This window comes from Pocillopora damicornis, chromosome 4 (assembly GCF_964200805.1).
Source record: "Pocillopora damicornis chromosome 4, jaPocDami1.2, whole genome shotgun sequence".
In the NCBI taxonomy this organism is placed as follows: Eukaryota; Metazoa; Cnidaria; class Anthozoa; order Scleractinia; family Pocilloporidae; genus Pocillopora; species Pocillopora damicornis.
This window is the reverse complement of record NC_142673.1, coordinates 28,416,566-28,440,418: the sequence shown is the minus strand read 5'-3', so window position 1 is coordinate 28,440,418 and position 23,853 is coordinate 28,416,566. Positions and strand designations below refer to the sequence as shown.

Below are 23,853 nucleotides of genomic sequence, written 5' to 3'. Positions count from 1 at the left end.
TTAACTTACCCGCGGGCGAAGAAACCCTCGTCCTGCAGTACTAATTATAAGGACCTGTTCGCAGGTTTGAGGTTAAGGTAAACAATATCCCAAAGTTGATACTTTTCTTTCTTCTCTTCACCCTCAACTCAAAAATGTGTTGATCCTGTAAGGAAAAAGTTTTCTTTGTTTACTTCCTCAATTAAACTGGCAGAACTGAGACTAATGAGAGAGTTTAATCCCATGTTAACCTTAAGCACCCTGTCAAGTGTTATTGTTGATGCTTTTAAACTGTATGATAGCATAATGGCTTGATATTTTGATTATTGATTCTTGCTCCTTTTATTTTGAAAAATGAAAAACCCTTTTTCCAAGTTAATAGACTCAAACGCGCCAACGTTTTGATTCGCTGATAAATTATTAAAAAAAAAAGACCATTCATTTAACGACAAAGAACTGCCCTGGGGTCAAGAGCTGGCTGGTGACGAAACATTTGTAATACATAGTCTGGGTCAGCCGGGGTAACTTTGGTCGACGAGATACCTTTTCCCGACGATGTTAGTATTGGTAACCAAGCTGCGGGCAAAGGAATAAAGGGGTAAGTTTCTAAAGAAACTATAGTGCTGCGTCGGTGGGAGAGTATAGCAGGTAACAACTGAGTTGAAAACGTAAATTGGCCACCGTAAAGAGTTAAAAAGCTGACGTCTCTAGCGTTCGGCCTTCGTCAGAGCGATTGATGAATCTGACATAGCAGATCATTGAAAATAGCAACCAAAAAACGTGAAAACAGCAAGAACTAGGACACAAGGTGACTGCGGAAAGAAAGATGTCCAGGTGGAGCCTAAATGTAAGTTAAAAGTTCCTGGAAGGTCTGTCAACCCTTTAACTTTTAATGCATAATACTTTTTATTGCGAAGGACCAGCATGGTTGTTTAAAGGACAGAGATTTTGTTGTGAAAATAAATTAACCTCGGTGTCATGTTTGGCATTCAGCACTTGGAATAGAAATAATGATGGCAATAATAATAAAAACAATGAAGGTAATAATAATGCAACGTAATGTTATGCAACATAATGATGATAACAATAATTATAACGATAATTATATTAATGACCATAATGATATAAATGATAATAGCATTCAATTGAAAAGCAGACCAAATATATATATATATATATATATATATATATATATATATATATATACCTATATATATATACAAATTTTTTTTTTATTTCTATTTTTTGAAACGATGACATCGACCGTTTACGAAAGCGACACTTACAATGAAACGCAAATTTGACGCAAAAGCCGCTTTGACAAGATTTTCACACGGGCTGAGCCATAGTTCGGTAAAATTATCTTGGGAGATCAGAGATTGTGCCTTCAAGACAATATTCGTGAAGGTTGATTGCAGATTAGCATAAATAATGCCTCAGTAAATCTCGATTTTGTTTCCTTGAACGATATTCGTGACACGCAAGAGTATATTCATCAATCTTCCGCTCTTCCTGCAAATTTATAGCTTTAACTCGCTCCCATTATGTCTGCCCTCTGCCTTGTTAACCAATGTCGAGAAGAAATATCCTCTTTTTCTCCTTTTCCTTGAGCACAGTCTGTAGTAAAAGGTATACGTGACAGTATCACTAATATCACTTAAAACGGGGTCAGTATACTTCATTGTCTCGAAAATCTAATTAAACTTGGACATCAATATTTTTTTCTAGCTTAGTAAAAGCTTGATTATTAAGCTCTCGGTTGGTTTGAAAGAGCGAAATCGAATTATTCTCTTTCTTGAGAATTTTAGTCATCTCTGAAATTCCAATCACACGTAGACGTTTGGTATTTCATTCGCAATGTTGTCTGGGCGGAAATCGGTATTAGTTCAGAAAATAGATACTAGAATATCGTTATAGCATCCATAATATTTTGATTATGGAAAGGATCTATCATTCAAACCTTCAAACTCCCAAATATACAACATTTTTAAACGGGTTAAAAATATACGGCAGACGTGACTCCAAGGAAACAAAAGTTGGTTACTTTAGGGTCAACTATGACCAGCTAATAATCTTGAACGATTTAGCGCTGTCATCTCGTTATGCTCCTCAGTATGTATTGAATCTGATATGTATTGATTTTTCATGGGAATTGATTCCGAAGGCAGACTTGCAAAACAACTTGATTCTCTCTGAAACTCCGGCGAATATGGTTACAACTTGACGACGCAGAAAACTTCTTTTTCGACCAAGAAGTGAAAGTGGGATCTCAGCAAGGAAAAACATCATTGATATACTCAAATCAGAAGATGAATAACTCGTCTGGATCACATCCAAGTGTTGCCCGTGATGAATGGAGTTATTCATTTACAGATGCCTTCAAGTTTCCTGTATTGACCGTTTATATAATCATTGTAGTGGTGGCAGTAATTGGGAACATCATGGTTTGCTTTGCGATCCTAGTGGACAAAAGCCTTCGAAGCAATCCCACAACAATCCTCCTATTCTCTCTGGCGTTCTCTGATCTGCTTACCGTGACTACCGTCACTCCATTACAAACAGAAGAATTTTTCCTACGAGGAACCTGGTTTTACGGTAAAACTATGTGCAAGCTATGGAGTACTGTTTTTTACATCGCTGTACCCACCTCAATTCTGACCCTTCTTGTTCTCAGCGTCGACCGTTACAACCACCTAACTGACCCGTTAAATCGGTTTCGTAAAACAAGGTTTATGACACGGAAAAAGGCCATGATGATCAACTGTTTGATATGGTTTTACACCGTTCTGTTTGCTTCAATTCCTTACACTGACTGGGGAGATTTTCACTATGAATCTTTCGCCTATGACAAAAGATGTTGGTTCCCATACATTAGCAGTTATACAACAGTAACAAGTTTCCTCAACTTTTTGTTGCCTTTGCTTATAACTTGCGGAATTTACATCAAGATTTATCGCATTGCGAGTGTGCGAAATAAAAACGTAACTACCGCCCGCAGATGTGAATGCGGCAAATTAACTTTCACTCAAGAGACGAACAATTATATAGGAAACCTTAAAGCAGCAAAGACTATATCTATGTTTGTAGGGGTGTCATTTTTCTGTTGGGTCCCTTACTCCACATTTACCATAATCAATTGCGTATGTATACACTGTCGGCAACACATACCACCGGAAACCTACCCATTCCTGCTAATGTTGGGTTACCTGAGCTCTGCGTTAAACCCTTTCCTTTTCGCGTTTCGAAGCAAAAGCTTCAAATTTATATACTCCAAGATGCTGCGTTCAATTATGGTACTCAAACCAAAACCCAGTCCTGACTCTCGGCGAGTCTCTTCCATATCGCAGATGACTCTCGCTTCTGAGATTCCATGTTCAATGGAGGAAGGTATTATACTTCAAGCAGTGCAATCACGTCCATTAACACTTAACTTCCAGAACTGCTGATTAGCATTTTTTTTTCGGATATCTACACACATTAACTAGCAAACACGACAAGAGAACCGACAAATATATCAATTGGAGGGCGTTATCTTTTACATCGTGTAATTGCTTATTATCAGTGATTATAGAGATGGTTGCGTTCTGGTTGGTCGAAGATTACGTCATATCTTGCGATAGTCATCCAGAATAAGTTGGTCAGTCAATAATGAAGCACAAATTTTTAAAATAGGCACTGCGTGATTCGCTCATTTTTCATGACGGGGAAAATAAAATGCATTTGCTCATAGTCATTATTCTAAGACAAAAAATCGCCACCGCGAGTGCACCTACAAGTGCTTAAAATGTTTTGGTTAAACACGTATTTCCTTGAACTGGTGCAGCTGTTGATACAGTCCGATCACCTATTTTCCAGACGATCCTGCCAAGGACCCAGTCTTTTACTTGTCATCTGGTGTGGGGGAGGGAGGGGATGAAAGATTCTAAAATTTACTTTATCCGATAAGGCTCTGCAAAATTCTAATGATCTTGCCCTCTCTCGTTGGCAGTAAATTGGAAGTCAATTTTCTTTAGTCCCCCAGTTATACTCGTAGAGCGGAGACAGATCCCTCTTCGTTTCCCCTGAAGACCATGTGACCCCCACCCCTCTCCCCAAAAAAAATTATCCGCCCTCCCAGGCAATAAACAATAACTGGTTCCTAATTATTGTTCTTTGAGCTTAGCAGTCAGTGCATGCGAAAAGCATAAGTTTGCAATATATAAAAACAACATACACTGTTCTGGGGATTTTCGGATTTTCATGGGTTTATAAAAGTCAGAGAACAAGGCCTAACTGACCACACACAGGGCAAAGAGACCATAAAAATTGACCTCATCATGATACTCATACAACTACAGCATTAACCTTCTAAAATGGGGTTAGTAAGCTTTCGCGACTCCCCAGTGCGTGTTTTAGCCTTTCCGCAGTTTGGCTGTTGTGTATTACTTTGAGCGATCTCCCTCTTTAGGAGGAAATTAGGTGCGAATCTTTGTAAATTTCACACAGCAATTTTTGTTGTTCTTTTAAATGCCAGTTTTTCACGAGCATTACTTTTAGTCTAAGCACTGATGGTTGACATTGTAGGACATACTAAGGAACTCATAAATTAACAAACTGTATGTTTCTGTGACGTTCATATAAATCACAAACATTAAAAATTACCTGTTTAGAGAACTGGTCATCCTCTTAATCTTACATCACGACGCGGCTTTCACTGAGAGAGCAGAATGGCGGGTCACTGACATTACGGCCTGCCTCCTCGACCATGTAGACAAAGATATTTTAGGTATCTTTTCGCGAGCTTCATTACTATCACTACAACAAAAATTCGATGACATGGACCTGCAATCTGATTAGCTACCCTTCTCGCTCTCTATCCAGTGATTAATGGTGAGTTAAGTAGACAGTCTAAAAGTACGCGGTCCTAAGAGATTCAATTATAAAAAATTGCCCAACTTGTTGTTCAGCTTGATGGCTGCTAAATTTACTCCAAGACAATTCGATTAATCGCCCTCGATTTTCACACATAGTTTGTCCGTGCTTCGCCCTACATAAACTATCACACGATCTCGACCTCATTACGACCCTGTCTTAATCTAATTGTTAAAATCTTGAGAGGTAAACAATTGTCATTGTTTAAATGTTTCCTCTGGCCTAAGAACAAATAAGGAAAGAGAGAGAGGTTTGAAAATTTTCATGTAGGTGGGACAACGATAAATTTTTAGTCTTCAGTTGAGATTTGCACCCGAGCCACTTCCTAGCTCTCAATCGCATGGTCCACCTACTTACGTACGGAGTTCTCGTTGTCGACAGGGTTACAACTGTCGGTCATTTACTGAGTTGATTTATATCAGGAATTCACCAAAGGTCAATAAATACTTTAACTGCTTATTTTCTCGTTTCCATGAACACATCGAGTCCTTGTACACTCCTCGATCCTATATAAAAAATGCCAACCGTGGGATATAATTCCATAGATATTTGTCGAATGTATATTTTAATGGATTTTATGAGCCTAAAACAGTAAACATAGTAAAGTTTCTACAGCTTTCGTAACTATACTCTTAAAAACATCTATACTACTTTGAAATTTTACATTATTTGGAAAATACATAAAGTTCTCGTTTACGTTTTTTAGCTGTCTGCGAAAACCGTTTTCATGTTTACATATCTCAATCATAAAACTCGACTTGTTAAGTTATTTATGGATATGCAATGTGCACGGGACCTTAATTATGATCACTGTTTGACAGAATTAGCTGGAATTAATCTTATTAATGAAGTGTGTTGACGTTTTTTTAAAGCCATCGCAGACCACCATCAATAACAGCAACAGTAATTTTTCCTGTTGCATAATTACAAAAAAAGACGATGGGACTCCTACGCTTTGCGCACAAGAGCCTTCCTGTACGTATATTTCCGCCACTCTGGTGTCAGACCCCTTGGTTAATTAAGTAAGTGTTAATATATCCTGGTTTAAATGTTTTTTTGAAGGTATCAACGCTAAATAATTGGAGAGTAAACACATGACGAAGGCCAAATTTACCATAACTCTGAGTTTTACCAGGAGAAGCAGGTAGACACTGAACTCTCCTTGGGGAAGATAAATAAGTGATAATTCAATATACATATTGTTGTTTATTGTTTTCAATATTTCATTTTTACTGAATTTGACTTTATTTATATCTAATATTCGAAAAATCTCCTGGGATCATGATAAGCAGGCGTTTTTCTAACGTCAAAAAAAGTGAATAAATAGAAAGAAACCCGTGCCATTATTATTTAAAAAAAGAGCTGTCATGAAAACGCCTCGAAAACATCGTCTTACTTTACCTCGTGGAGGAGAAACAATTTCCATTTTAATCACGTTACATGGTATATCCACCAAATGTAATCTTTTCGTTAAATACAGGTAACGATCTACAAAAGGATAGGCCGATATATGCGAATCTTTTGAGGTTCCCCTTTGAATTACACAACGGGCAAACTTTACTCCTTCAAGCAACGTGGTTGCCCATAGATATTATTTTCTTTTGAGGAGAATTCTTTGTAATCAGCATCCCACCATGGAACATTCGAGAATGCGTAAGAGGTTGAAATCCGTGGAATGATCCCCGAGCTCAAAACTTACAATCCTTCTTATCCTATTTACAAACATGACGCTATCGACATTGCTGATCCTAGCGGTACGCAGGATCTGTGTCAAACACGAACTTCGTAATAGACCTCGCTTACCATAGAGTCTCTGTAGCTCAGTGGTAGAGCATCGGAGCTCTAAGGTTCGATTCCTCATGGGGACTCAGATTTCTTTTTTTGTCCCACGCTCTTGACAAGACGAAAAACATCTTTATGTATTCTTTTAAGCTCTTACCGAACTTAAAACTTACCATCTTTTTTATTCGATTTACTAATATCGTACTTGTTTTATTTTTATTCCTATTGAAACAAATCTAAGTTTGACCGCAGCTTTCTTAAGAATGATAGAGATGGTTCAAATTGGGTTAAGTGAACCTTCAATAATGTCTCTAACGCACAAACGATGTCGGACAACAGGAGTGAGTGACTATCTTGTGAAAAGCCACAACAACAATGGATTACGATTTAAGCTTGACCAATATCAAGTGCTCCTCAAACTGAAATGCTTTTACAGTGTAAAGTACCGAACTTTGAGATAAATAGAAAGTTTTCCTTGACAACGAGAAGGCTTCTTAACTCTATATTGGAACACAGATCGTTCCCTTAGCGACATGAAAAACGTTTACAATCTCTAGAAATGAGTGTGCAAATACCGCGCTATTTTTACAACTTGACACTCATCTTTATATATCATTTTCCTGTCCGCAGAGTCTTGAAGATCTTTAAAGATTGGCTGAAATGCGCTACTACGGTAATAAGTAAAAAAAAAGCTGGTGAAAATGTAATTCATTTACAACTTCAATCCTTCTCTCGTTTACGATATATATGATGAATTCTGAAGTAAAATGACAAAGAAATTCGAAGTGATTCTCTCTGTTTCAACATATGTTTTATATCAGTCAGTCACAATTCACTGCTCAAGGTCAATCCTACACACGAAATCCCGACGAAATCTTAAATCTTACACTTAGTCAAATGAGTTCGTTCAGCACTTTGGAGTGTAAATATCTGATTAAAATTTTTTCTAAGGATGCAATGGAAATTTCAATTCGGCTATGATGGCAGAACGACATTCTAGCTTTTAAATTCATGTTTTGGTAAAAGCTTCTTGAACAAATCAACATCGCCGGATGAGTCCACTTATTTCTGTCTTTCGTATTTCAACAACACTTGAAGGAAATATTGCGACACATAAATTGTTTTAATGACAAAAATAACCATGAAACGTCGAGACTACTCCCGAGTTATCTTGTGAATTACTTTCGTGCAATTGCTGCCCATGAAACAAAACTCGAGTAAGTCTTTCGAGAGAATTTAACAGTGTAGCTGTGGCAACAACTGTAACAGTTGTAGCTGTCATTTGTACTCTCACTTGACCCTTTACTAAATAATTCGCTTTGTATTCAAGATTGTGTTTTAGCGATATTACTTCATCTTGTCTGTGCAATGATGATAGTCACCAAAATCCAAACCCGTCTGATGCATTAAGGCCGCTGGTAAAATATTCCGCGTTCAGTTTCCCGTAAACAAGGTTCGCGAAATGCTTTTAGTTACTTTGTAAATTTTATCAGGAAATATCATAAATCGTGCGTGGTCATTATCTTGTCAGACCTCTTAAAAACTACTCTTAGTCAATTAGAATTTTCTCCTCAAAAATCCGTATTTGTCCAAGATTCCTGAAGTTCTATTTCTAAACACCCAGCAGTAGTGATGATAAAATTAAATCTTAAAGAAATATTGAGCTTCAGTTGCAGAAAACAGCAGTAACTCAAAATATGCCGGAGATATTGGTCAGGATTAAGACGCTTACCTCTTTTAAAACGATTAATCAAATCCACTAAGACTTCTCGGGTAATATAACAGATATTTGTCTCTTCGTCAGGTAAATGCTATCGAATGCATACATAAAAAGATTGTTTTGGTACTGCAACACTCATTCGCTTCAGCGAACACCACACCAAAGTTCAGTTTCCGGAGATTTTCATCTACGCACTCTCAATCGTTGGCTCCCTTTCAAGGTTCAATAACATTTGCAGAGGCCGCGGAAACGCTTAACATTACTCAGGATGAACAACTCTTCTGATCACAACTCCAGCGGTCTTCGAATTCAAGAACCTTTCTTCGGTTTCTCCCCGCTCTTCATTTACCCAATCGCTTCTCTGTATATTGTCATCGTGGTAGTAGCCATCATTGGCAACCTGATGGTCTCTTACGCTATCCTTGCCAACAGAAATCTCCGTAATAACCCGACAAACCTCCTTCTCCTGTCTTTGGCAATCTCGGATCTTCTCACCGTAACTCTTGCCGTGCCATTTGACATTGAATTACTTTTTCTGAACGGAAGGTGGAAACATGGCAAAACGATGTGTATTACCTTTCTGACGGTTTACCTCATCACTGTACCGACATCGATCTTTACCCTTCTGGCCATCAGCGTGGATCGCTATAAGACCCTTAAGGATCCACTCGGTCGATTTCGACGCTCGCAATTTATCACTCAACGAAGATCTTTGATTGTTATCGCTGTTGTTTGGTCTTACTGCATTGTGTGGGCACTCTTTCCGATCATGGGATGGCGAGATAGAAGTGTCGAGCCAATTTACAAAGGTACCTGTTCGGTACCTTATACCATTGTCTACAACCTTCTCACTTCTATCATGAATTTCATCTTTCCGCTCCTTCTCACATGTGTGTTTTACATCCTCATTTACCTCATCGCTCGCAAGCACCACAACGTTAACAAAAGAGGGGGCTTGCCGTCAACCTTTAAGCCCACTAAAGAAGATAACAAGATGTACTCAAGGAACATGAAAGCAGCCAAAACGACAGCCATGTTTGTAGTTGTCATGTTTCTCTGCTGGCAGCCTTTCACCTACTTCAGCATTATCGCTAACCTAATCGGTGATACATGGGACCCATATCCCTATGAACTCTACTTGGTTCTTCTTATGTTAGGATACCTTAACTCGGCGCTCAACCCCTTTCTGTTTGCCTTCCGTAACAAGAGATTTCAATCTGTATATCGAAAGCTACTTAGGTCGACCACACTGGGCAAATTTAATTCACTGGGTACAATACGTCGACGTTCCACTTTTTCACAAAGCACCAGCAATTCCCAGATTCCAGAGGAGGAGAGCAGAGAAGTACGTCTCCAATCGATAAAATTGAAGAAGTGACGTATGTTTTTTTTAGCATCCAAACCTGGCAAGATTCAAATATTCCTCTTTCAAATCTGGTTAATATTCTTTGTTTACCAAGCAGAACTAGTAACATGTTATAAACTGCAAATCAGCAGAACGTGACAGTATTTTGAACAAGTTTTGCGCTCGAACTTTGATTTAACTGAAAAGTGAACTTTTTACACCCTAACATCAGCATGCATATTCTCCATACTGAGGTCAATCTGATAAGGAAAATATACGTGAAGTTTTTACACGAGTAATGTACACGGGTAAAGTCCGACTTGTAAATATCAATATTTAATAAAGCAATATTCCTCACCAGAATTTATATGTGTATCTCGGGTCATTACACAAGTGTAAATAACAATAATACGAACTACAAGACGATCGCAATGGGATGATGGATTTTACGGCTTATGATAATTTTTCTCGTTGATTTTAAAGGAAATTTTCACGATTAAATTTTTTTGCGACTAACGACCAATTTTTCTTGGCTGTTTTACAGCTAAAGGTTGACCCCAATGACCCCTCTTACAACTGTAGATTCCGCTCGAATGTAGGTATATTTTTTACACATGCCATTAACAATTGTTGCTGTCCTCTCAATACATGCGGCTTTGCTTCGTTTGCTTTCTGTTTTATTCATCAAGAGCCGTTTAGCATGTTATGTAAACCGGCAGTAAAAGTTTCACATAACTGAAATGATAGTTTTGGTGCCATTTTCGTCGACCGTGACGAAGAAAGTAAAGCAAGCAGCCTGGGAAAAGATTTGCACGTAATAAAACAGCCTTGGCGCAAACAAAGACAGCGTCAAAACACTCCGAAATATTTAATGAGCCAACATTCGCAGACTTGCACTCAAAAAAATAAGCGAATCAAGACTATTGCAAGGAGGGAGGGTGGGGAGTTGAGAGCTCACTGAGCTAGATGAGACTGTCCTCGATGTTTTAGGTCGTAAAAGCGCCAACATAGAGCCAGTGAAGGTCATCGATTCGGATATTGTATTTGGAGATCGTTGTCACGACAGCTCCTTGCGTTGAAGTTAAAGTAATGTTTAAAAAACGAGCAGGAATGTTTTATCGGGTTTAAAACCACGAGGCGTAGCCGAGTGGTTTTTGACCCGATAAAACACGTGCTGCGAGTTTTTTGAACGGCTTCAAAAACATTCTTGGAAAAGCGTGTGTCAAGAGAGTTCATAACAATTATGCTTTTGTGAACGTTAGAAATTAGCATACGAGAAAAACATTAGTTTCTGTGTTGATAATTAATTAATATTCATAAGTCACGTGCAGTGTCTTTATATCTGATAAAACACCGCATACTAATAAGGATGAGGTTTATCGATACAAAGTCACTGCACGTGATGTATTATCTACCATTTGATAGGTTAATGGGCTTATGAATTATTAATGAGTTTTTGAAATAATTATAATCCATATGTAAATGATTCAACCCTGTTAAACGTGCAAGTCTTATTGGTAATGAAATGAGAATGCTACTATCGTCATTTTCTACTCATGCAAGGGGAAAGAACTATGATATGTTTGCCAAACTGGAGTAAAAGTTTTATAAACCAACTCAGATCTTAAAGAAACCCTTAACCCCCACCCTGCAACACTTACCCTTTCCCAACACGGACGAAACGGAGCGACCGCTAACCCAGAGATAATAAATTTATCGTTATGTTCAATTTCATTGTAACAGGTGACGTTGGAAGTTACACTGATGAAGTGCAAGTTTCTACCGTAGAAACTGAGAGTGGTGAAATGGAAGAAGTAAGTGTAACGTAACGGTGCCCGCTCGAGCTCACTACAAGTATTACTCAAACAGGCAGTCGCCGAAACACAAACGCCAACAAAAATCAGACGTGAAGCTTTGCCATCAGCTGGAAAGGGAGGTGCTCTCATGGCTAAAGAGAGATCATCAATTGTAACTGCAGACAAGAAGACAACAGAAGACGACATTCTGCGCCTTAAGAGAAACCTCCAACTAAAAAAAAATAAGCTGAGATTGGAGACAAAAAGACTTAAAAAAAATTAATTTGATTAAACGGCGTCTAAAATGCAAATTAAAATGATGATATTGATAACTTTTGGACATCTACCGGACTTATTATATAATAATGCTATTGATAGTCGGAGGAGTACTTTAATTGGTGATAGATAATATCAGAATTATGACCCACATGTACACTTACTTTTTTTCTTCGGGGGTTAGGTATATGTGTACTTTGTGCAATATCATGTAATAATTATCGTCATTGAATAAAAAATAGCTTCTTGATTTTGCACGATATTGAAACAGGTGCAGTTTTTAATTGAGCGTAATTTGTATCAATCCTCACACTGGAATAAGTGCTACAGCAACTGCGCCTCTCTGTCTTCTTGTTCCTCTCCATCACCGATAGCCAACTCTTCGTGGACATTGTCGAGATCTGCGTCGTCCAGCAGATCTGTTAAGTGTCGTTTCTATGCTCCAAACACGGACCTACTAATTCTAAAAGGTGGACGAGGGCGTGCACAGGCAGACGAAACTTCTCTAGAGATTGCCTTGAATTTGCGATGTCGAAAAGCCGGCTTTTTTGGAAATTCCTTGGTTGGCGGATAACTTGACGTCTCAGCAGCTTGTCGAGTTCCTCTTCACCAGAAAATGGCATACTGTGACGTTCCAATGTCCTTTTGCAGAGTCTAACTTAATGTTTGCAAGTGACATGCGACTTATATTTTGCACTTGTGATTTACAAGTTGGACTCTGGTAAAAATCCAAGTTGGACTCTTGTAAAAGTGTTATTAAATTTGATCCCTACCATCTTTTACACTTGTAGCACTACACTTGTAATTACAAATCGGAAACTTGAAACCTGGACTTGTAGCAATGTTTATTATACTCGTTTTCGTCTGCACTTTGAAACACTATGGTCCTAATTGGAGATTACAGGTGTCAAAGTTTTATTAAATTAACACCTGCTTTCTATACGTTAAGTTTCTCAACGTGCTGACAAGGAAAATTTGTTGAACAATCAGGAGATTCTTTTGTCGCTGAAAATTGCCTTTATTCTTATGACCTTAAACCTTTAGCTCCCAGGGGTGATTAACATGTACTTTCTCCCTATAATATCCAAACGTTATCAAACAAACGGGTGGTGAGATTACTAAAACTTATCAGGCAGAAGTTGTTATCTTGGTCAAAAAACCAAATTCCCATAGCTTATTCGTAAGGAAATATGTAACAGCCAAAGGGAAGAATTATCAATCAGATCTTGGGAGTTAAAGAGTTAATGTGTGATTCGGGGGTGAGAATGTAAGGAGAAATTAGATGCTTGTCTAAAGGGATTAGGCCATCAAAATTTGAAGCTATTCGTACACAAGTTTTAGGAAATCCTTATTTTAAAATTTCCTTTTCTTTCCTAACTGCAAGGAGTTACTGTAATCAAGCCACTCTGGGGTATCTTATCATTCAGTTATGGTAGTTTTGAACATGGCCTTGTTACGACAGTGTAGGTATAGTTATTAAATCGCGTGTAGGGACCGTTCATTATTTCCCGCCTGGGGTGGGGTGGGGTGAAGTTGGGTCGGAGCATTTTGGTTGTGTTACGTCAAAATCTACCAGATCCTCTCCCTCATTGGCAGTTAATTGCAGCCAATTTTCAATCGTACCCACTTTATACTCTGTTAACAACAACTGATCCCTCTCCATTCTCTGTTCTCCCCTGAAAATCGTATCATTACAAATCATCCAACCCCCCCCCCCCACCCTCTCCAACCCCTAACCCTCCATTTGTTCGCTAGACAACGACTGGTTCGCTAATCGGAAGCATATAAGTTACGGCCACGGTAAACACCGGCGTATAATGAGCCGCACGTCTTTACCCAAAATTTTCAAAATGAATCAGGGTTGAGCTTATCTGCGAGAAAACCAGGAAGTCCCGCCATGATATATGTTTCTGATTTATCGATACGTGGAAACAAGGAATTCCAGTAATGTGTCGATCACAACCTCGTTACTTTATTTTCAACCGCTCTAAAAACGCTTGTGACAAACCTGTATTTACCCAAAATTGCGTCAATGACAAAAACGCTCGAAGCAGCCTTTATCTGAAGGCTAATGGCTATGACTATATCCTTATATATCTGAAAGTTGGACAAATCAATAAGAAAACTTTTCTGTGACTCTGAGTTTCACGCTTACGCGATCATCAAACAGATTTTAATGAAGATTATACCTCACCTAGTTTAAATATGTACAGTAGTTATTTAATTAGTAAGTCTATAGTAATCTGGTGTCGATGTTCACTAGGGAGTATTTGTTCTCATGGCGGCGTTTGGAAATTAATTAAGTTCTATTGTTAAGGTTGCTTGTTTTGTCGAGTTTAATAATTTATATATGTATATCAATAAATTTTGTGTGACTGTGAGGAAAAAAACTCAGAGTTACAGAAAAGTTACGTGTCATTGATTTGTCTAACCTTCAGATATGTATACATATATACATATATATATCTATATATATATTTGTGTGTGTGTCTATGTATTATAAGAATATCAGCAGTTGACATTCTCTTGATAGATACAAAACCAAGATTTGTAGCATTTGATCTCTTTGTTTTTGCAATTTTGTAAGTCAAATTTTGTCAAGTTTTATGTCTTACAGAAATAACCCTGAGACCACACGTCACTTCACCTATACTATCTCCATGTTTTACTGATTATGTATTCCTAATTTCAATTTTCTGTCCCGTTAATTTCAACGATAAAGCATCACATTAATTTCAAACAAAATCTTAGTAAGCTCAGAAAATTTACATAAAATATGTTCTCACTAATAGTACATTTTTACCATCAAATCTCTGAGAGTTACATATTAGGTGATTCCTACCCCAAACATGATGATTACCGTTACTGCTCAAGCAGGTACATTGCGATGTGATTATTTACAAAATGCATATGTTGTTATTACCTGACAGATCTATATAAGTGCTTGGGAAAAATTCTTATTTGTAATGTAATTGCTTTACAAAATTCAAATTAAGAGCCTCGGAGTAATGCAACAATATAATGTTTGTTGGTAAATCACATACAAATAACCCAGCTCTTTTAACCAAAGTTTCTAGATCTTAAATTACCTCCTTGAGTTCTCACTACAGCTACTTCTCTGCCGCAGGCATTGATTCAAAAACTGAATCTTCATAATTGGATATGGATCGGAGACGGACACCGCTTCCCAGCTCCGGAATCTCGGAGGTGACAGTGCTTTGTGAAAACGTTGAGAGCCGACGTAGTGATATGCTGGGTTCAGCCCGTTTTACAGCTTGTTTACGCGATGTAAAAAGCTTTTTATAAACAGCCTTAAAACTTTTGTTGGAAAAGGCAAAAAGAAACGGATTAAGTGCTGAGTTAAGGTAGCCGAACATTAATAACACTAGGTAAACCTCGTGAGGAAACGATTCCCAGTTTTCGCTGTCAATAGCACTAGCAACGACAAAATAAAAGTAAGGTTGCCAGCAGAAGAACAGCGCCAAAACGAACTTTGAAGTCGTCTTAGCCGCTTTGACATTTCTCAGATACACCTTTTTTTCATCCTTGGAGGGCTTTCGGGTCGAAGGAAAGGTGCCTCTTTTGGTGGATCGATTGTTCTTGACAGCAATGCGATATATGAGGACGTAAAAAAAGCATGTGATCATCAGCGGAAGAATAACATTAAGAAAGGACGAAACAAGGATAAAGTTCTTTGTGTAATTTAGTATGCAGATGCCATCATCATCTGCTTCTCCTTCCTCTCGCCAACCCATGAGGACAAAAAACGGCCATAGTGGGCAATACAGCCAGATGATCGCTATGACAATTAAAGCTCTAGTTTGGGTCATGAACTGTGAATTCTTAAACCGCGACAAAGGATTACTGAGGGTTTTATATCGATCCACACTGATGGTCAATAGGCTGAAAATCGAGATGGGTATAGTAATCATGTACACCACCTGCCAAACTATGCAGAATGCTCTTCCATGATTCCATGCACCATCAAGGAAAAGTGATTCTATATCAAACGGTACCACTATCGTTGCCGCGAGAAAATCTGAAAGAGCCAAGGAAAAAATGAAAAGATTCATCGGATTGTGGCGGAGATGCTGGTTAGCAAGTATTGCGAAACAGACCAAGAAGTTTCCAAAGACTGCCACCACTGTGATAACTGTGTAACAGGCTGCAACGGGATACGAAAACTCTGGTCTGAAACCAAACAAAACGTCTTCGTCGGTGAACTGATCTGCAGCGGAACTGTTGTTCATTCTTAAGAAGCTGTTTTGGAAGGAAAATATGTCGCGGCTCTCGGTTGTAAAATCGAACTCAACTTTTCCCGTAGTTTACTGGAGTTTTCACCTCAATACCTCACCAGTCACTGCAGTATTCGATTTGCTCATCACAACAAAGCGCCAAATCAAAAATAAATTGATTATCAGCCGTTTTAAAGATTTACGTGACCACTTGAGATATTTTTAAGGCTTCATTTAACCAGTAGCACTTGATTTTGGCAGAGTATACCATACTCAATATCACTCTGACGTCTCCTTATTCATTGGAATTGCAAAAAGAAACCTAGGATTAAAATTTTCGAGGACTATGTCCCTATGAAAAACTGACAGATTCAAAGTGAACCAGACATCTTGAAAGATGTATGGTTCAATTTGCATGCAGCTTAAAAGCTTGGGTTAGGTTAGAAAAATCAGATTTTCGTCTGCAACCAAGTGGTATAACTGAGTCACAATGACAAATAACAAAAACAATAATAATAAGGAAACTTCTCAAAATAACTCTTCAGGCTTGAAAAAAAAGGATATTGCATGATATTTTAAAATCTAGAAATATCTGAAAATACAATACTAACACAGAAATATCCATTATACTGTTGTGTCTTATTTTGCTGCATTCACACTTGATATTTCACATATGCTGAAAGATTATCTTTTTCAGACATTGATGATTGAGTTGACATCATGCATTGTCTTGTATACTGGCTGGAGAGTTTTCCATCAAAATATCATTATCGTGTTAAATCACCTGGTGCAGTTCCCACCAATTTCCTAAATTAAAGTTAAGTATTACAGAATGTTGACCGGGCAAAAAAGGATCAGTTACGTTTTTTCCTCTTATGGAGAAGTTTTAGTTAAGAGAACAAAAGTTTTGTTTACGTTTCCGAATGAGAAAGCCTTCTTTCGGATATTTGAACAAAACAAATTTCAATATATGACGCAAAAGTCTGCAAGTCAACAAAGCCACAATATTTCCAGCTAAGTTTTTTGCCAGGCGTTGTCCGTCGCCATGAAGGTGTTTAGCCATCAAATCATGACACATATACGCAGAGAATGAATTTAAAATAATTACTTCCGGAAGTTGGTCAAAATCAGCGAAAAAAAAAAAAACAACAACGAAAACATCAAATGAAAGATCTCTCTTTTTCATTTCATGATATCGTTGATTAAAGAACTGATATCACTTGTTTTTTTCTTTTGAACTCAGTCAGTACATTGAAATGAGGTTATTCCTGTCACCTTGTATCTATCTTTATCCCTCAGCTTCCCCATATATTGTCACACTGACGTCATCGCACTTTTAGTTTTGTAGATAACATTTCATTTTTAGATCGGATGTGGGCTGCAAAGCTTCCTGCAAGCAGTGGCGCGCTAAGTTGACAGTTTCGATAACTTCCACTGCCTAAGGTGATTGCAATGTTACATTGGTGACGGATGGATGGTTAACGAAGAATAATGTACAACAGCACTTTGGAGAATTCTCATTGCGACAACATTTATTTAAGGAAATTGAACAAACTTTTTATTCACTTTATTTACTAGTTAGTATTAACGGTTTATTCAGAATTCGCAGTAACTTTAAGGTGATCGTGTCACTGTAACTTTAAAATAAAAAATCAAGTGATGGAACTCAAGTGTACTTCCCGTGTAAAAATTGTTTTGGTTCTCACTGGAACATTGTTATTTTGAATCAGGCAAAAGTCATACCACAAACGAAATATCAATCATATCAGGGGTATTATTTTCTTTTTATAAAGTGAGATAAAACTTAATACCTTTCTCTGAATGAATTAAAAGCAGCTCTCAGATGTGCGGACAGGATCGCATGAATCTCCCACTGCTTAGATTTAAGAACAGCATTCACTCCTCTGATAGGGTTAGCTTTGATCACTTTGATCATGTTGCTTCAAAGGACTCCTAATTTGTTTTCTTCCGAAGTGAATTTCTCGGTTCTTTTGATTGACCAAAAGATTTTGGATCACTTTTATATTACTACTCCAAAGTGACGCGACCGAAGAAAGGCGTCCTTTGCATTGCAAAAAGCACAGAAAACAACTTCCACAGTTATGAGACTTTTGGTTCAGTGATGCTTCATCCTTCTGCCTTTAGACCTATTCCTTTCAAACAATAATTTCTGGAACATTTGCAATTTTAAAAAGGTATACTTTCGAGCTCGAAGACAGACATTTTCCAAGTCCTTTGCATTTTTTTAAATATCTCAGCACAAAATCGTCACTCTTCAAAATGCGTGGTTACAGCATCTTACTCGACTTCACTTCATTAAATTTTCTCAGTTTCTTTACAATAGCATACATATTGATCGGTTTGAGTCTATTTGGCAAACTTCAGCTCATCCTTTAGATGAAATCTCCGTGAAGTCTTTGTCATAAAAATACGTCGAAGTTATTCCACCTTCACACACAGTATAACTATAGCTTAGTTTATGAAACTCTAATAATCAGCTTGGTAAGAAATTAACTATCTGGAGGCAGCGGGGTCCCGCTGATAGGGAACTGGGTCTATGTCCTCTTATCTTGCTTTTCATCAGAAATTATCTTGGTTGAGGTGAGTTCTGCTCGTCAGGTGTAAAACGCCTTTTAGTATGATTCAAACAGTTCGATTTTTTCCTATGTAATATTTGTTTCATTGTTTGCTTACATCGAACCGTAAAGATCCCTATAATTTAAGTTTGGAGAGTGGTCTTCTAAGCTGTTTATCAACATTCGCTTTGCTGAGAAAACGAACAGCTGTGTACTAAAGAAAAAGGCGAATGTTGTCGTGCTAAAAAATCATTTCTCTCTTCTAAAAGAACAATTGTCGTAATTTAGACGACCAAACTAAATTCTACTTTGTTCCTTTGATATATTGTTATTTATGTACCAAATTATAAGCGACAATCTATTCACCATCATTTACAACTCTCGGGAAAAATCATCAAAACTAATTTTAATTAGTAGAGTGGAGAATGGTGACAACAACAATGCAGTTCAAAACTTGGCTCAGTCATGCAACACTAAAATTCTTTTTATGATGAATGCTAAACAAATAACTGAGAAGTTTGGGTTGAAACTATGCTGTTTTAGTATCGTGGTCAAATCTATCCAGTTCAGTGACATTTGAATCCTGAATTGACAGGTGCGATCGATGTTCTGAGGAAGGAAACCTTTTTGCATACACAGCTCTGAAGTACTTGTTCCGAAATGCGAACAGAAAGGGATTCAGCGCCGAGTTGAGAAAACCAAACATCAACAGCACCATGTAGACTTCGTGGTCAAACGATGTCCACTTTTTGCTAGTGATGGTGTCAGAGACAAGCCAAAGGGCGTATGGCTGCCAGCAGACGTAAATAGCCAACACGAATACTGAGCTCTTTTTGGCTGCCTTGATATTCTTCAGATACATCTCTTGTTGTTCTTTCGTGAGTTGTTGGGATGAATTATGCTCTGTATTGCTTAGAGCCTTCTCATGCTTTCGTATTATGTGATATACTAGAATGGAAAACCCGCACGATACCTGGAGTGGAAGAATGACATTCAGGAAGGAGCTGACTATGGTGTAGGTTTTTGTGTATGATAATATGCAGATGCCATCTTCAAGAAAGTCGCCTTCTCTCCTCCATCCCATGACAGGGAGAAGAGCCCATAAAATGCTGTAAAGCCAGATTGTCGCGATCACTATAAGTGCTCTTTGTTTAGTCATGAACCGTGAACACCCAAATCGGCCGTGAAAATCGCTGAGGGTTTGATATCGATCAATAATGATGACCAACAGGCTGAAAATGGAGACAGGTACAACGAAAAGATACACCAATTGCCACGTTAGACACACAGCCCTCCCGTGTTTCCATGCGAAGTTCAGGAATAATGACTCTGTGTCAAATGGCATCACAATAGTTGCCGTGAGGAGATCTGCCACAGCCAGGGACAAGAGCAACAGGTTTGATGGATTGTTGCGCAGATTCTTATCGGTGAGTATGGCGTAACAGACCATGAGATTTCCTATGGTTGCCACAACTGTGACAGCAATGTAAAAAACGGCTACTGGATACGCAAAGGAGGGTTTAAAACTGAAGGAAGTTTCCCAATCATGAGTGAAATTCGAAGTTATGTTCATTGTAACTTTTGTGTCTTTTTCTGGTGTAGAGAAATAACTCTCGCAATCTGCCTAGCTTCTACTCTTAAAATGCGGTCTTCGTTAATCTGCACGTAACTCTGCAGACCAAAATGTGAAAATAAACGACTGAAGGCTAATCAGTTTCTTGATATACAGATGAAGTTTGTCTATTTTCGGCTGGAATGTATCTATATTAGTCAGGTGAAATATCCTGACACGGTTTGCGTTGTTATTAACATTTGTGGGCGACTTGTGCAATACTCAGTATTTTCTGCCTATTTCTTCTCTCCAATTAGTTTGAATTTGTATATCATCCGCTCTTGTCTTTGCAACCTTAAAGCTTTTGTATAACACCCCTGGTTTTTGAACGAAAACAAAATTTTCCTCACTTGACTTTTGTTTCGTGTTCTTTTTGTGGAAAAGTGCTAAAGACAAGATCGGAGAGATATGTAAACCACTTTGAAGGCACTATTGCAATTAGTTTGACGTAAGTAAGTGACATCATTTCATCTTGTTTTCTACTTGGAACGAAAACACTTCAAGTCTAGTTACGAAATATTTTCATTAGCAGTTATATTTGCATATTGGGAGGGATTCCTTAAGTTTATTTTATACATAACATCCCTTTTTTTAAGGGTTTGGTCGTTTATTACTTCTGAGGGGAGAAGACGAATGAAGTTTTTAAATTTATGCAGAGGCTAAACCAGTTGATAAGAGATAAAGCAAAACTGAACGAGCAATTATTTATCAGCTGGGCGCCTTCTTCTCAATCATTTCCTCTCTAGTATCTGTGAGGGAGACTGACATTTCTCGTTGAGCCTCTGCAGCAACTGAATCTAGTATCTTTGTGGTATGTCATCACCTCCAGTGCGTAAATGTTTGTGACGACGAGGACAAATCAAGATTTTTTTAAGTCAAAATGTTCTTTTCTTGTTATACAAGACAGGGGATATACACACAGGGGAAGTAGCTCACAACTGAAGTCCCGGAAAAAATGTTTCACATTAGAAAAAGAGATTTACTGAAATAGAGCTATGTAAAAATTTCTTACGAAGCCTTCTCATACGATGGTACGGTTTCTTCTCTATGCCAGCCTTAAAGTATATCAATCTACTAAAAAAGAAATATGTTTCCTGAATGGCCAATGGCAAATGTATAAATTATTTATAAAGTAAAATGCCGATGATCCACATCTTAAAGATATCTAGAGTCACTGCTGCAAGTTCCAGATAATGTTTTGCCATCGTTTCTAAGGCTTTCTTCAACGTTTTTCAAATCAATGACACACATCCGACACGAAAACGTGAGTGGGCCAAGTCTTTTACTGGCTGTGTATTTCTAAATCAAATAGAGTTGTCACTCTTCACCCTTCATATGTATATCTACATGCATCTAAATTGACTCACTGATTTCTTATTGGAACTGCTTCTTTATTGCGCATGATGTTAGAATTCAATTTTCGAAGGACGATACGGATCGGAGTCGGACACCGTTTTCTAGTTCTGGAATCTCGGAAGTGACAGTGCTTTGTGAAAACGTGGAAAGCCGGCGCAAAGATAAAGCAGGCTCGGCTGGTTTTAAAGCAGGTTTAAGCGAAGTAAACAGATTTCTAAACGTAGCCTTAAAACGATTGTTGCTGAAGGCGTACAAAAAGGGATTAAGCGCTGAATTAAAGTAGCCCAACCACAACAACGACATGTAAACTTTGCAAGGAAACGACTCTTTCCCCAGAATGGTTTCGACGATGATGAAATAACAGTAAGGCTGCCAACAGAAGAAAAGCGCCAACAGGAAGGTGGCAGTCGTCTTAGCAGCTTTGACATTCTTGAAATACATCCTTTTTTCTTCTTTAGTAGGTTCCCGGATGGAGGGAAAGCCATCTCGTTTGGTAAATCGATTGTTTTTGACAGCAATACGGTAAATCAAGATGTAGAAAATGCATGTGATCATTAGCGGAAAAATGATATTGAAAAAAGAGCTAAGAATGTTGTATTCTTTAGTATAGGGCAGCATGCAGTTGTCTTTATCATCTGGCTCTCCCTTTTCTCTCCAACCCATGAAGACAAAAAGTGCCCATAAAATGCTGTAAAGCCAGATTACCATGATGACTAGTGAGGCTCTTTTTTGAGTCAGGAATTGTGCGGTCTTAAACCGAGCCAAAGGATCTCTGAGGGTCTTGTATCGATCCACGCTGATGGCCAAGAGGCTGAAAACCGAAATGGGTATGGTAATAAGGTACACAACTTGCCAAATTATACAGAATGCTTCTCCATGATTCCATTCAAAATCAATCCTAAAAAGTAACTCAATATCAAACGGCATCACTATGATTGCTGCAAGAAAATCCGAGAGAGCGAGGGACAGAATGAAGAGATCCGTGGGATTATTGCGGAGATGTCTATTGGCAAGTATTGCGAGACAGACCAACAAGTTTCCAAATACCGCTACAGATGTAATTGCTGTGGCGCAGGCCGAAACGGGATACGAAAACGTTTGTTCGAAAATGCACGGAGTGTACTCGTCGTGAGGTAAGTTGACAGCGGAGTTATTGTTCATCTTCACCTGGCGGTTCCAACGCTTAGGCTTTCTTGGGGAATTGGAACAAACTTCTCGTGCAGCCAGTCAGTGGTTTTGTGATAACACAGCCTCACGAGGTTCTTATGCAACGACGTTTCCTCTTTGGATTTTGGATTACTTTACACAATTTGACACCAGTGATGGAAACAAGCTAAATATTTGAAGCATCAATAATATATCCAATAGTATTGGTCTGTTCAACCGCGATAATTGAGTTTTGGCAGAGTTCACTACTTTTGTTATCATTTTTAGCAACGTCTCGATATCCGTTTGGAGTGACATTGGATGAGTAACTGACACTATTATCGGTAAAACATGCACAGCTGTTATCTAACTTACTCGGTGGGAAACGTGATAGCTGCTGTATACAAAAAGGACTGAACTTTAAGCTGTAATCACGTGTAAAATGTCATTCAAATCCGATCTTGGCGTATTCACAAGCGTGTCCTTAATTTACCTTGGCGTTTACCTTGGCATTATTGAGCGATTACACAATTCAATCACAAAAACACTTGAAAAATTGTCAAAGAAAATGCTTGTCCTTAAATAATAGTTCGTATCCGGAGAAATCTTAAGCACAATATAAGCATCACATTTGCAAGTACATGATTAAGTATCGCGTTATGTCTTATTTTCTAGTTGAGTCCAAAGCATTGGCGTTTTTTTTTTCAAGAGCTAAGGAGAGATGTTTTTTAAATATTTTTAAAGATTAAAGTTGTAGTGAAATCGCTTTGGTGCGCTTTCCCTTTACTAGGTATTGGCTGTAGATCGTTTCCATCAAAATGGCATAATCGTGTCGGTGTTTTTCTCTCGCTCACTACAGAGAGGAGACATGTCGGTAAAATGGCAGCTGTAGAAATCCACAACAATTTATCATTTGGGTTGCTTGATTGGCGGATTTACTTTTTTCCCGAAAGCGTGTCTGGTCAGAAAGCTGCGGCTTCAGGTCAGGTTTTTTTAACCTATGGAGTTGATTCCTGCCTCTCTTCGCTCCGTCATCATTCCTCTTTTTTTAGCATCGCGCAGAATGCCTATTGTTATCCTGTTCTCACGACATTAACTTACAGTAGAAAAACAATTATA

General features: G+C 38.2%; 5 protein-coding genes and 1 long non-coding RNA gene across 6 annotated transcripts; 3 read left to right on the top strand and 3 right to left on the bottom strand.

The window, feature by feature from the left end:
- Positions 1–465: 465 nt before the first annotated feature.
- On the top strand, positions 466–12,069 carry LOC113682726 (uncharacterized). Its single transcript, XR_003447306.2, has 2 exons — positions 466–577; positions 11,481–12,069. It is a non-coding gene; the product is annotated as an uncharacterized LOC113682726 (long non-coding RNA).
- On the top strand, positions 1,908–3,712 carry LOC113682711 (beta-1 adrenergic receptor-like). The gene has a single exon (XM_027199873.2). The coding sequence runs from the start codon at positions 2,289–2,291 to the stop codon at positions 3,423–3,425; it is 1,137 nt and encodes a 378-aa protein (XP_027055674.2). The 5' UTR covers positions 1,908–2,288; the 3' UTR covers positions 3,426–3,712.
- On the top strand, positions 6,811–10,100 carry LOC113682718 (histamine H2 receptor). The gene has a single exon (XM_027199885.2). The coding sequence runs from the start codon at positions 8,661–8,663 to the stop codon at positions 9,768–9,770; it is 1,110 nt and encodes a 369-aa protein (XP_027055686.2). The 5' UTR covers positions 6,811–8,660; the 3' UTR covers positions 9,771–10,100.
- Positions 12,070–13,759: 1,690 nt separating the features above from the next.
- Positions 13,760–16,246, bottom strand: LOC113682832 (histamine H2 receptor-like). The gene has a single exon (XM_027200014.2). It carries the CDS (start codon positions 16,057–16,059, stop codon positions 14,920–14,922), a length of 1,140 nt encoding a protein of 379 aa, XP_027055815.2. The 5' UTR covers positions 16,060–16,246; the 3' UTR covers positions 13,760–14,919.
- A 1,338-nt stretch (positions 16,247–17,584) lies between these two features.
- On the bottom strand, positions 17,585–20,583 carry LOC149047572 (dopamine receptor D5-like). The gene has a single exon (XM_089202595.1). The coding sequence runs from the start codon at positions 20,191–20,193 to the stop codon at positions 19,150–19,152; it is 1,044 nt and encodes a 347-aa protein (XP_089058721.1). The 5' UTR covers positions 20,194–20,583; the 3' UTR covers positions 17,585–19,149.
- A 153-nt stretch (positions 20,584–20,736) lies between these two features.
- LOC113682811 (histamine H2 receptor) lies at positions 20,737–22,948 on the bottom strand. The gene has a single exon (XM_089202594.1). The coding sequence runs from the start codon at positions 22,747–22,749 to the stop codon at positions 21,646–21,648; it is 1,104 nt and encodes a 367-aa protein (XP_089058720.1). The 5' UTR covers positions 22,750–22,948; the 3' UTR covers positions 20,737–21,645.
- Between the last annotated feature and the right edge of the window lie 905 nt (positions 22,949–23,853).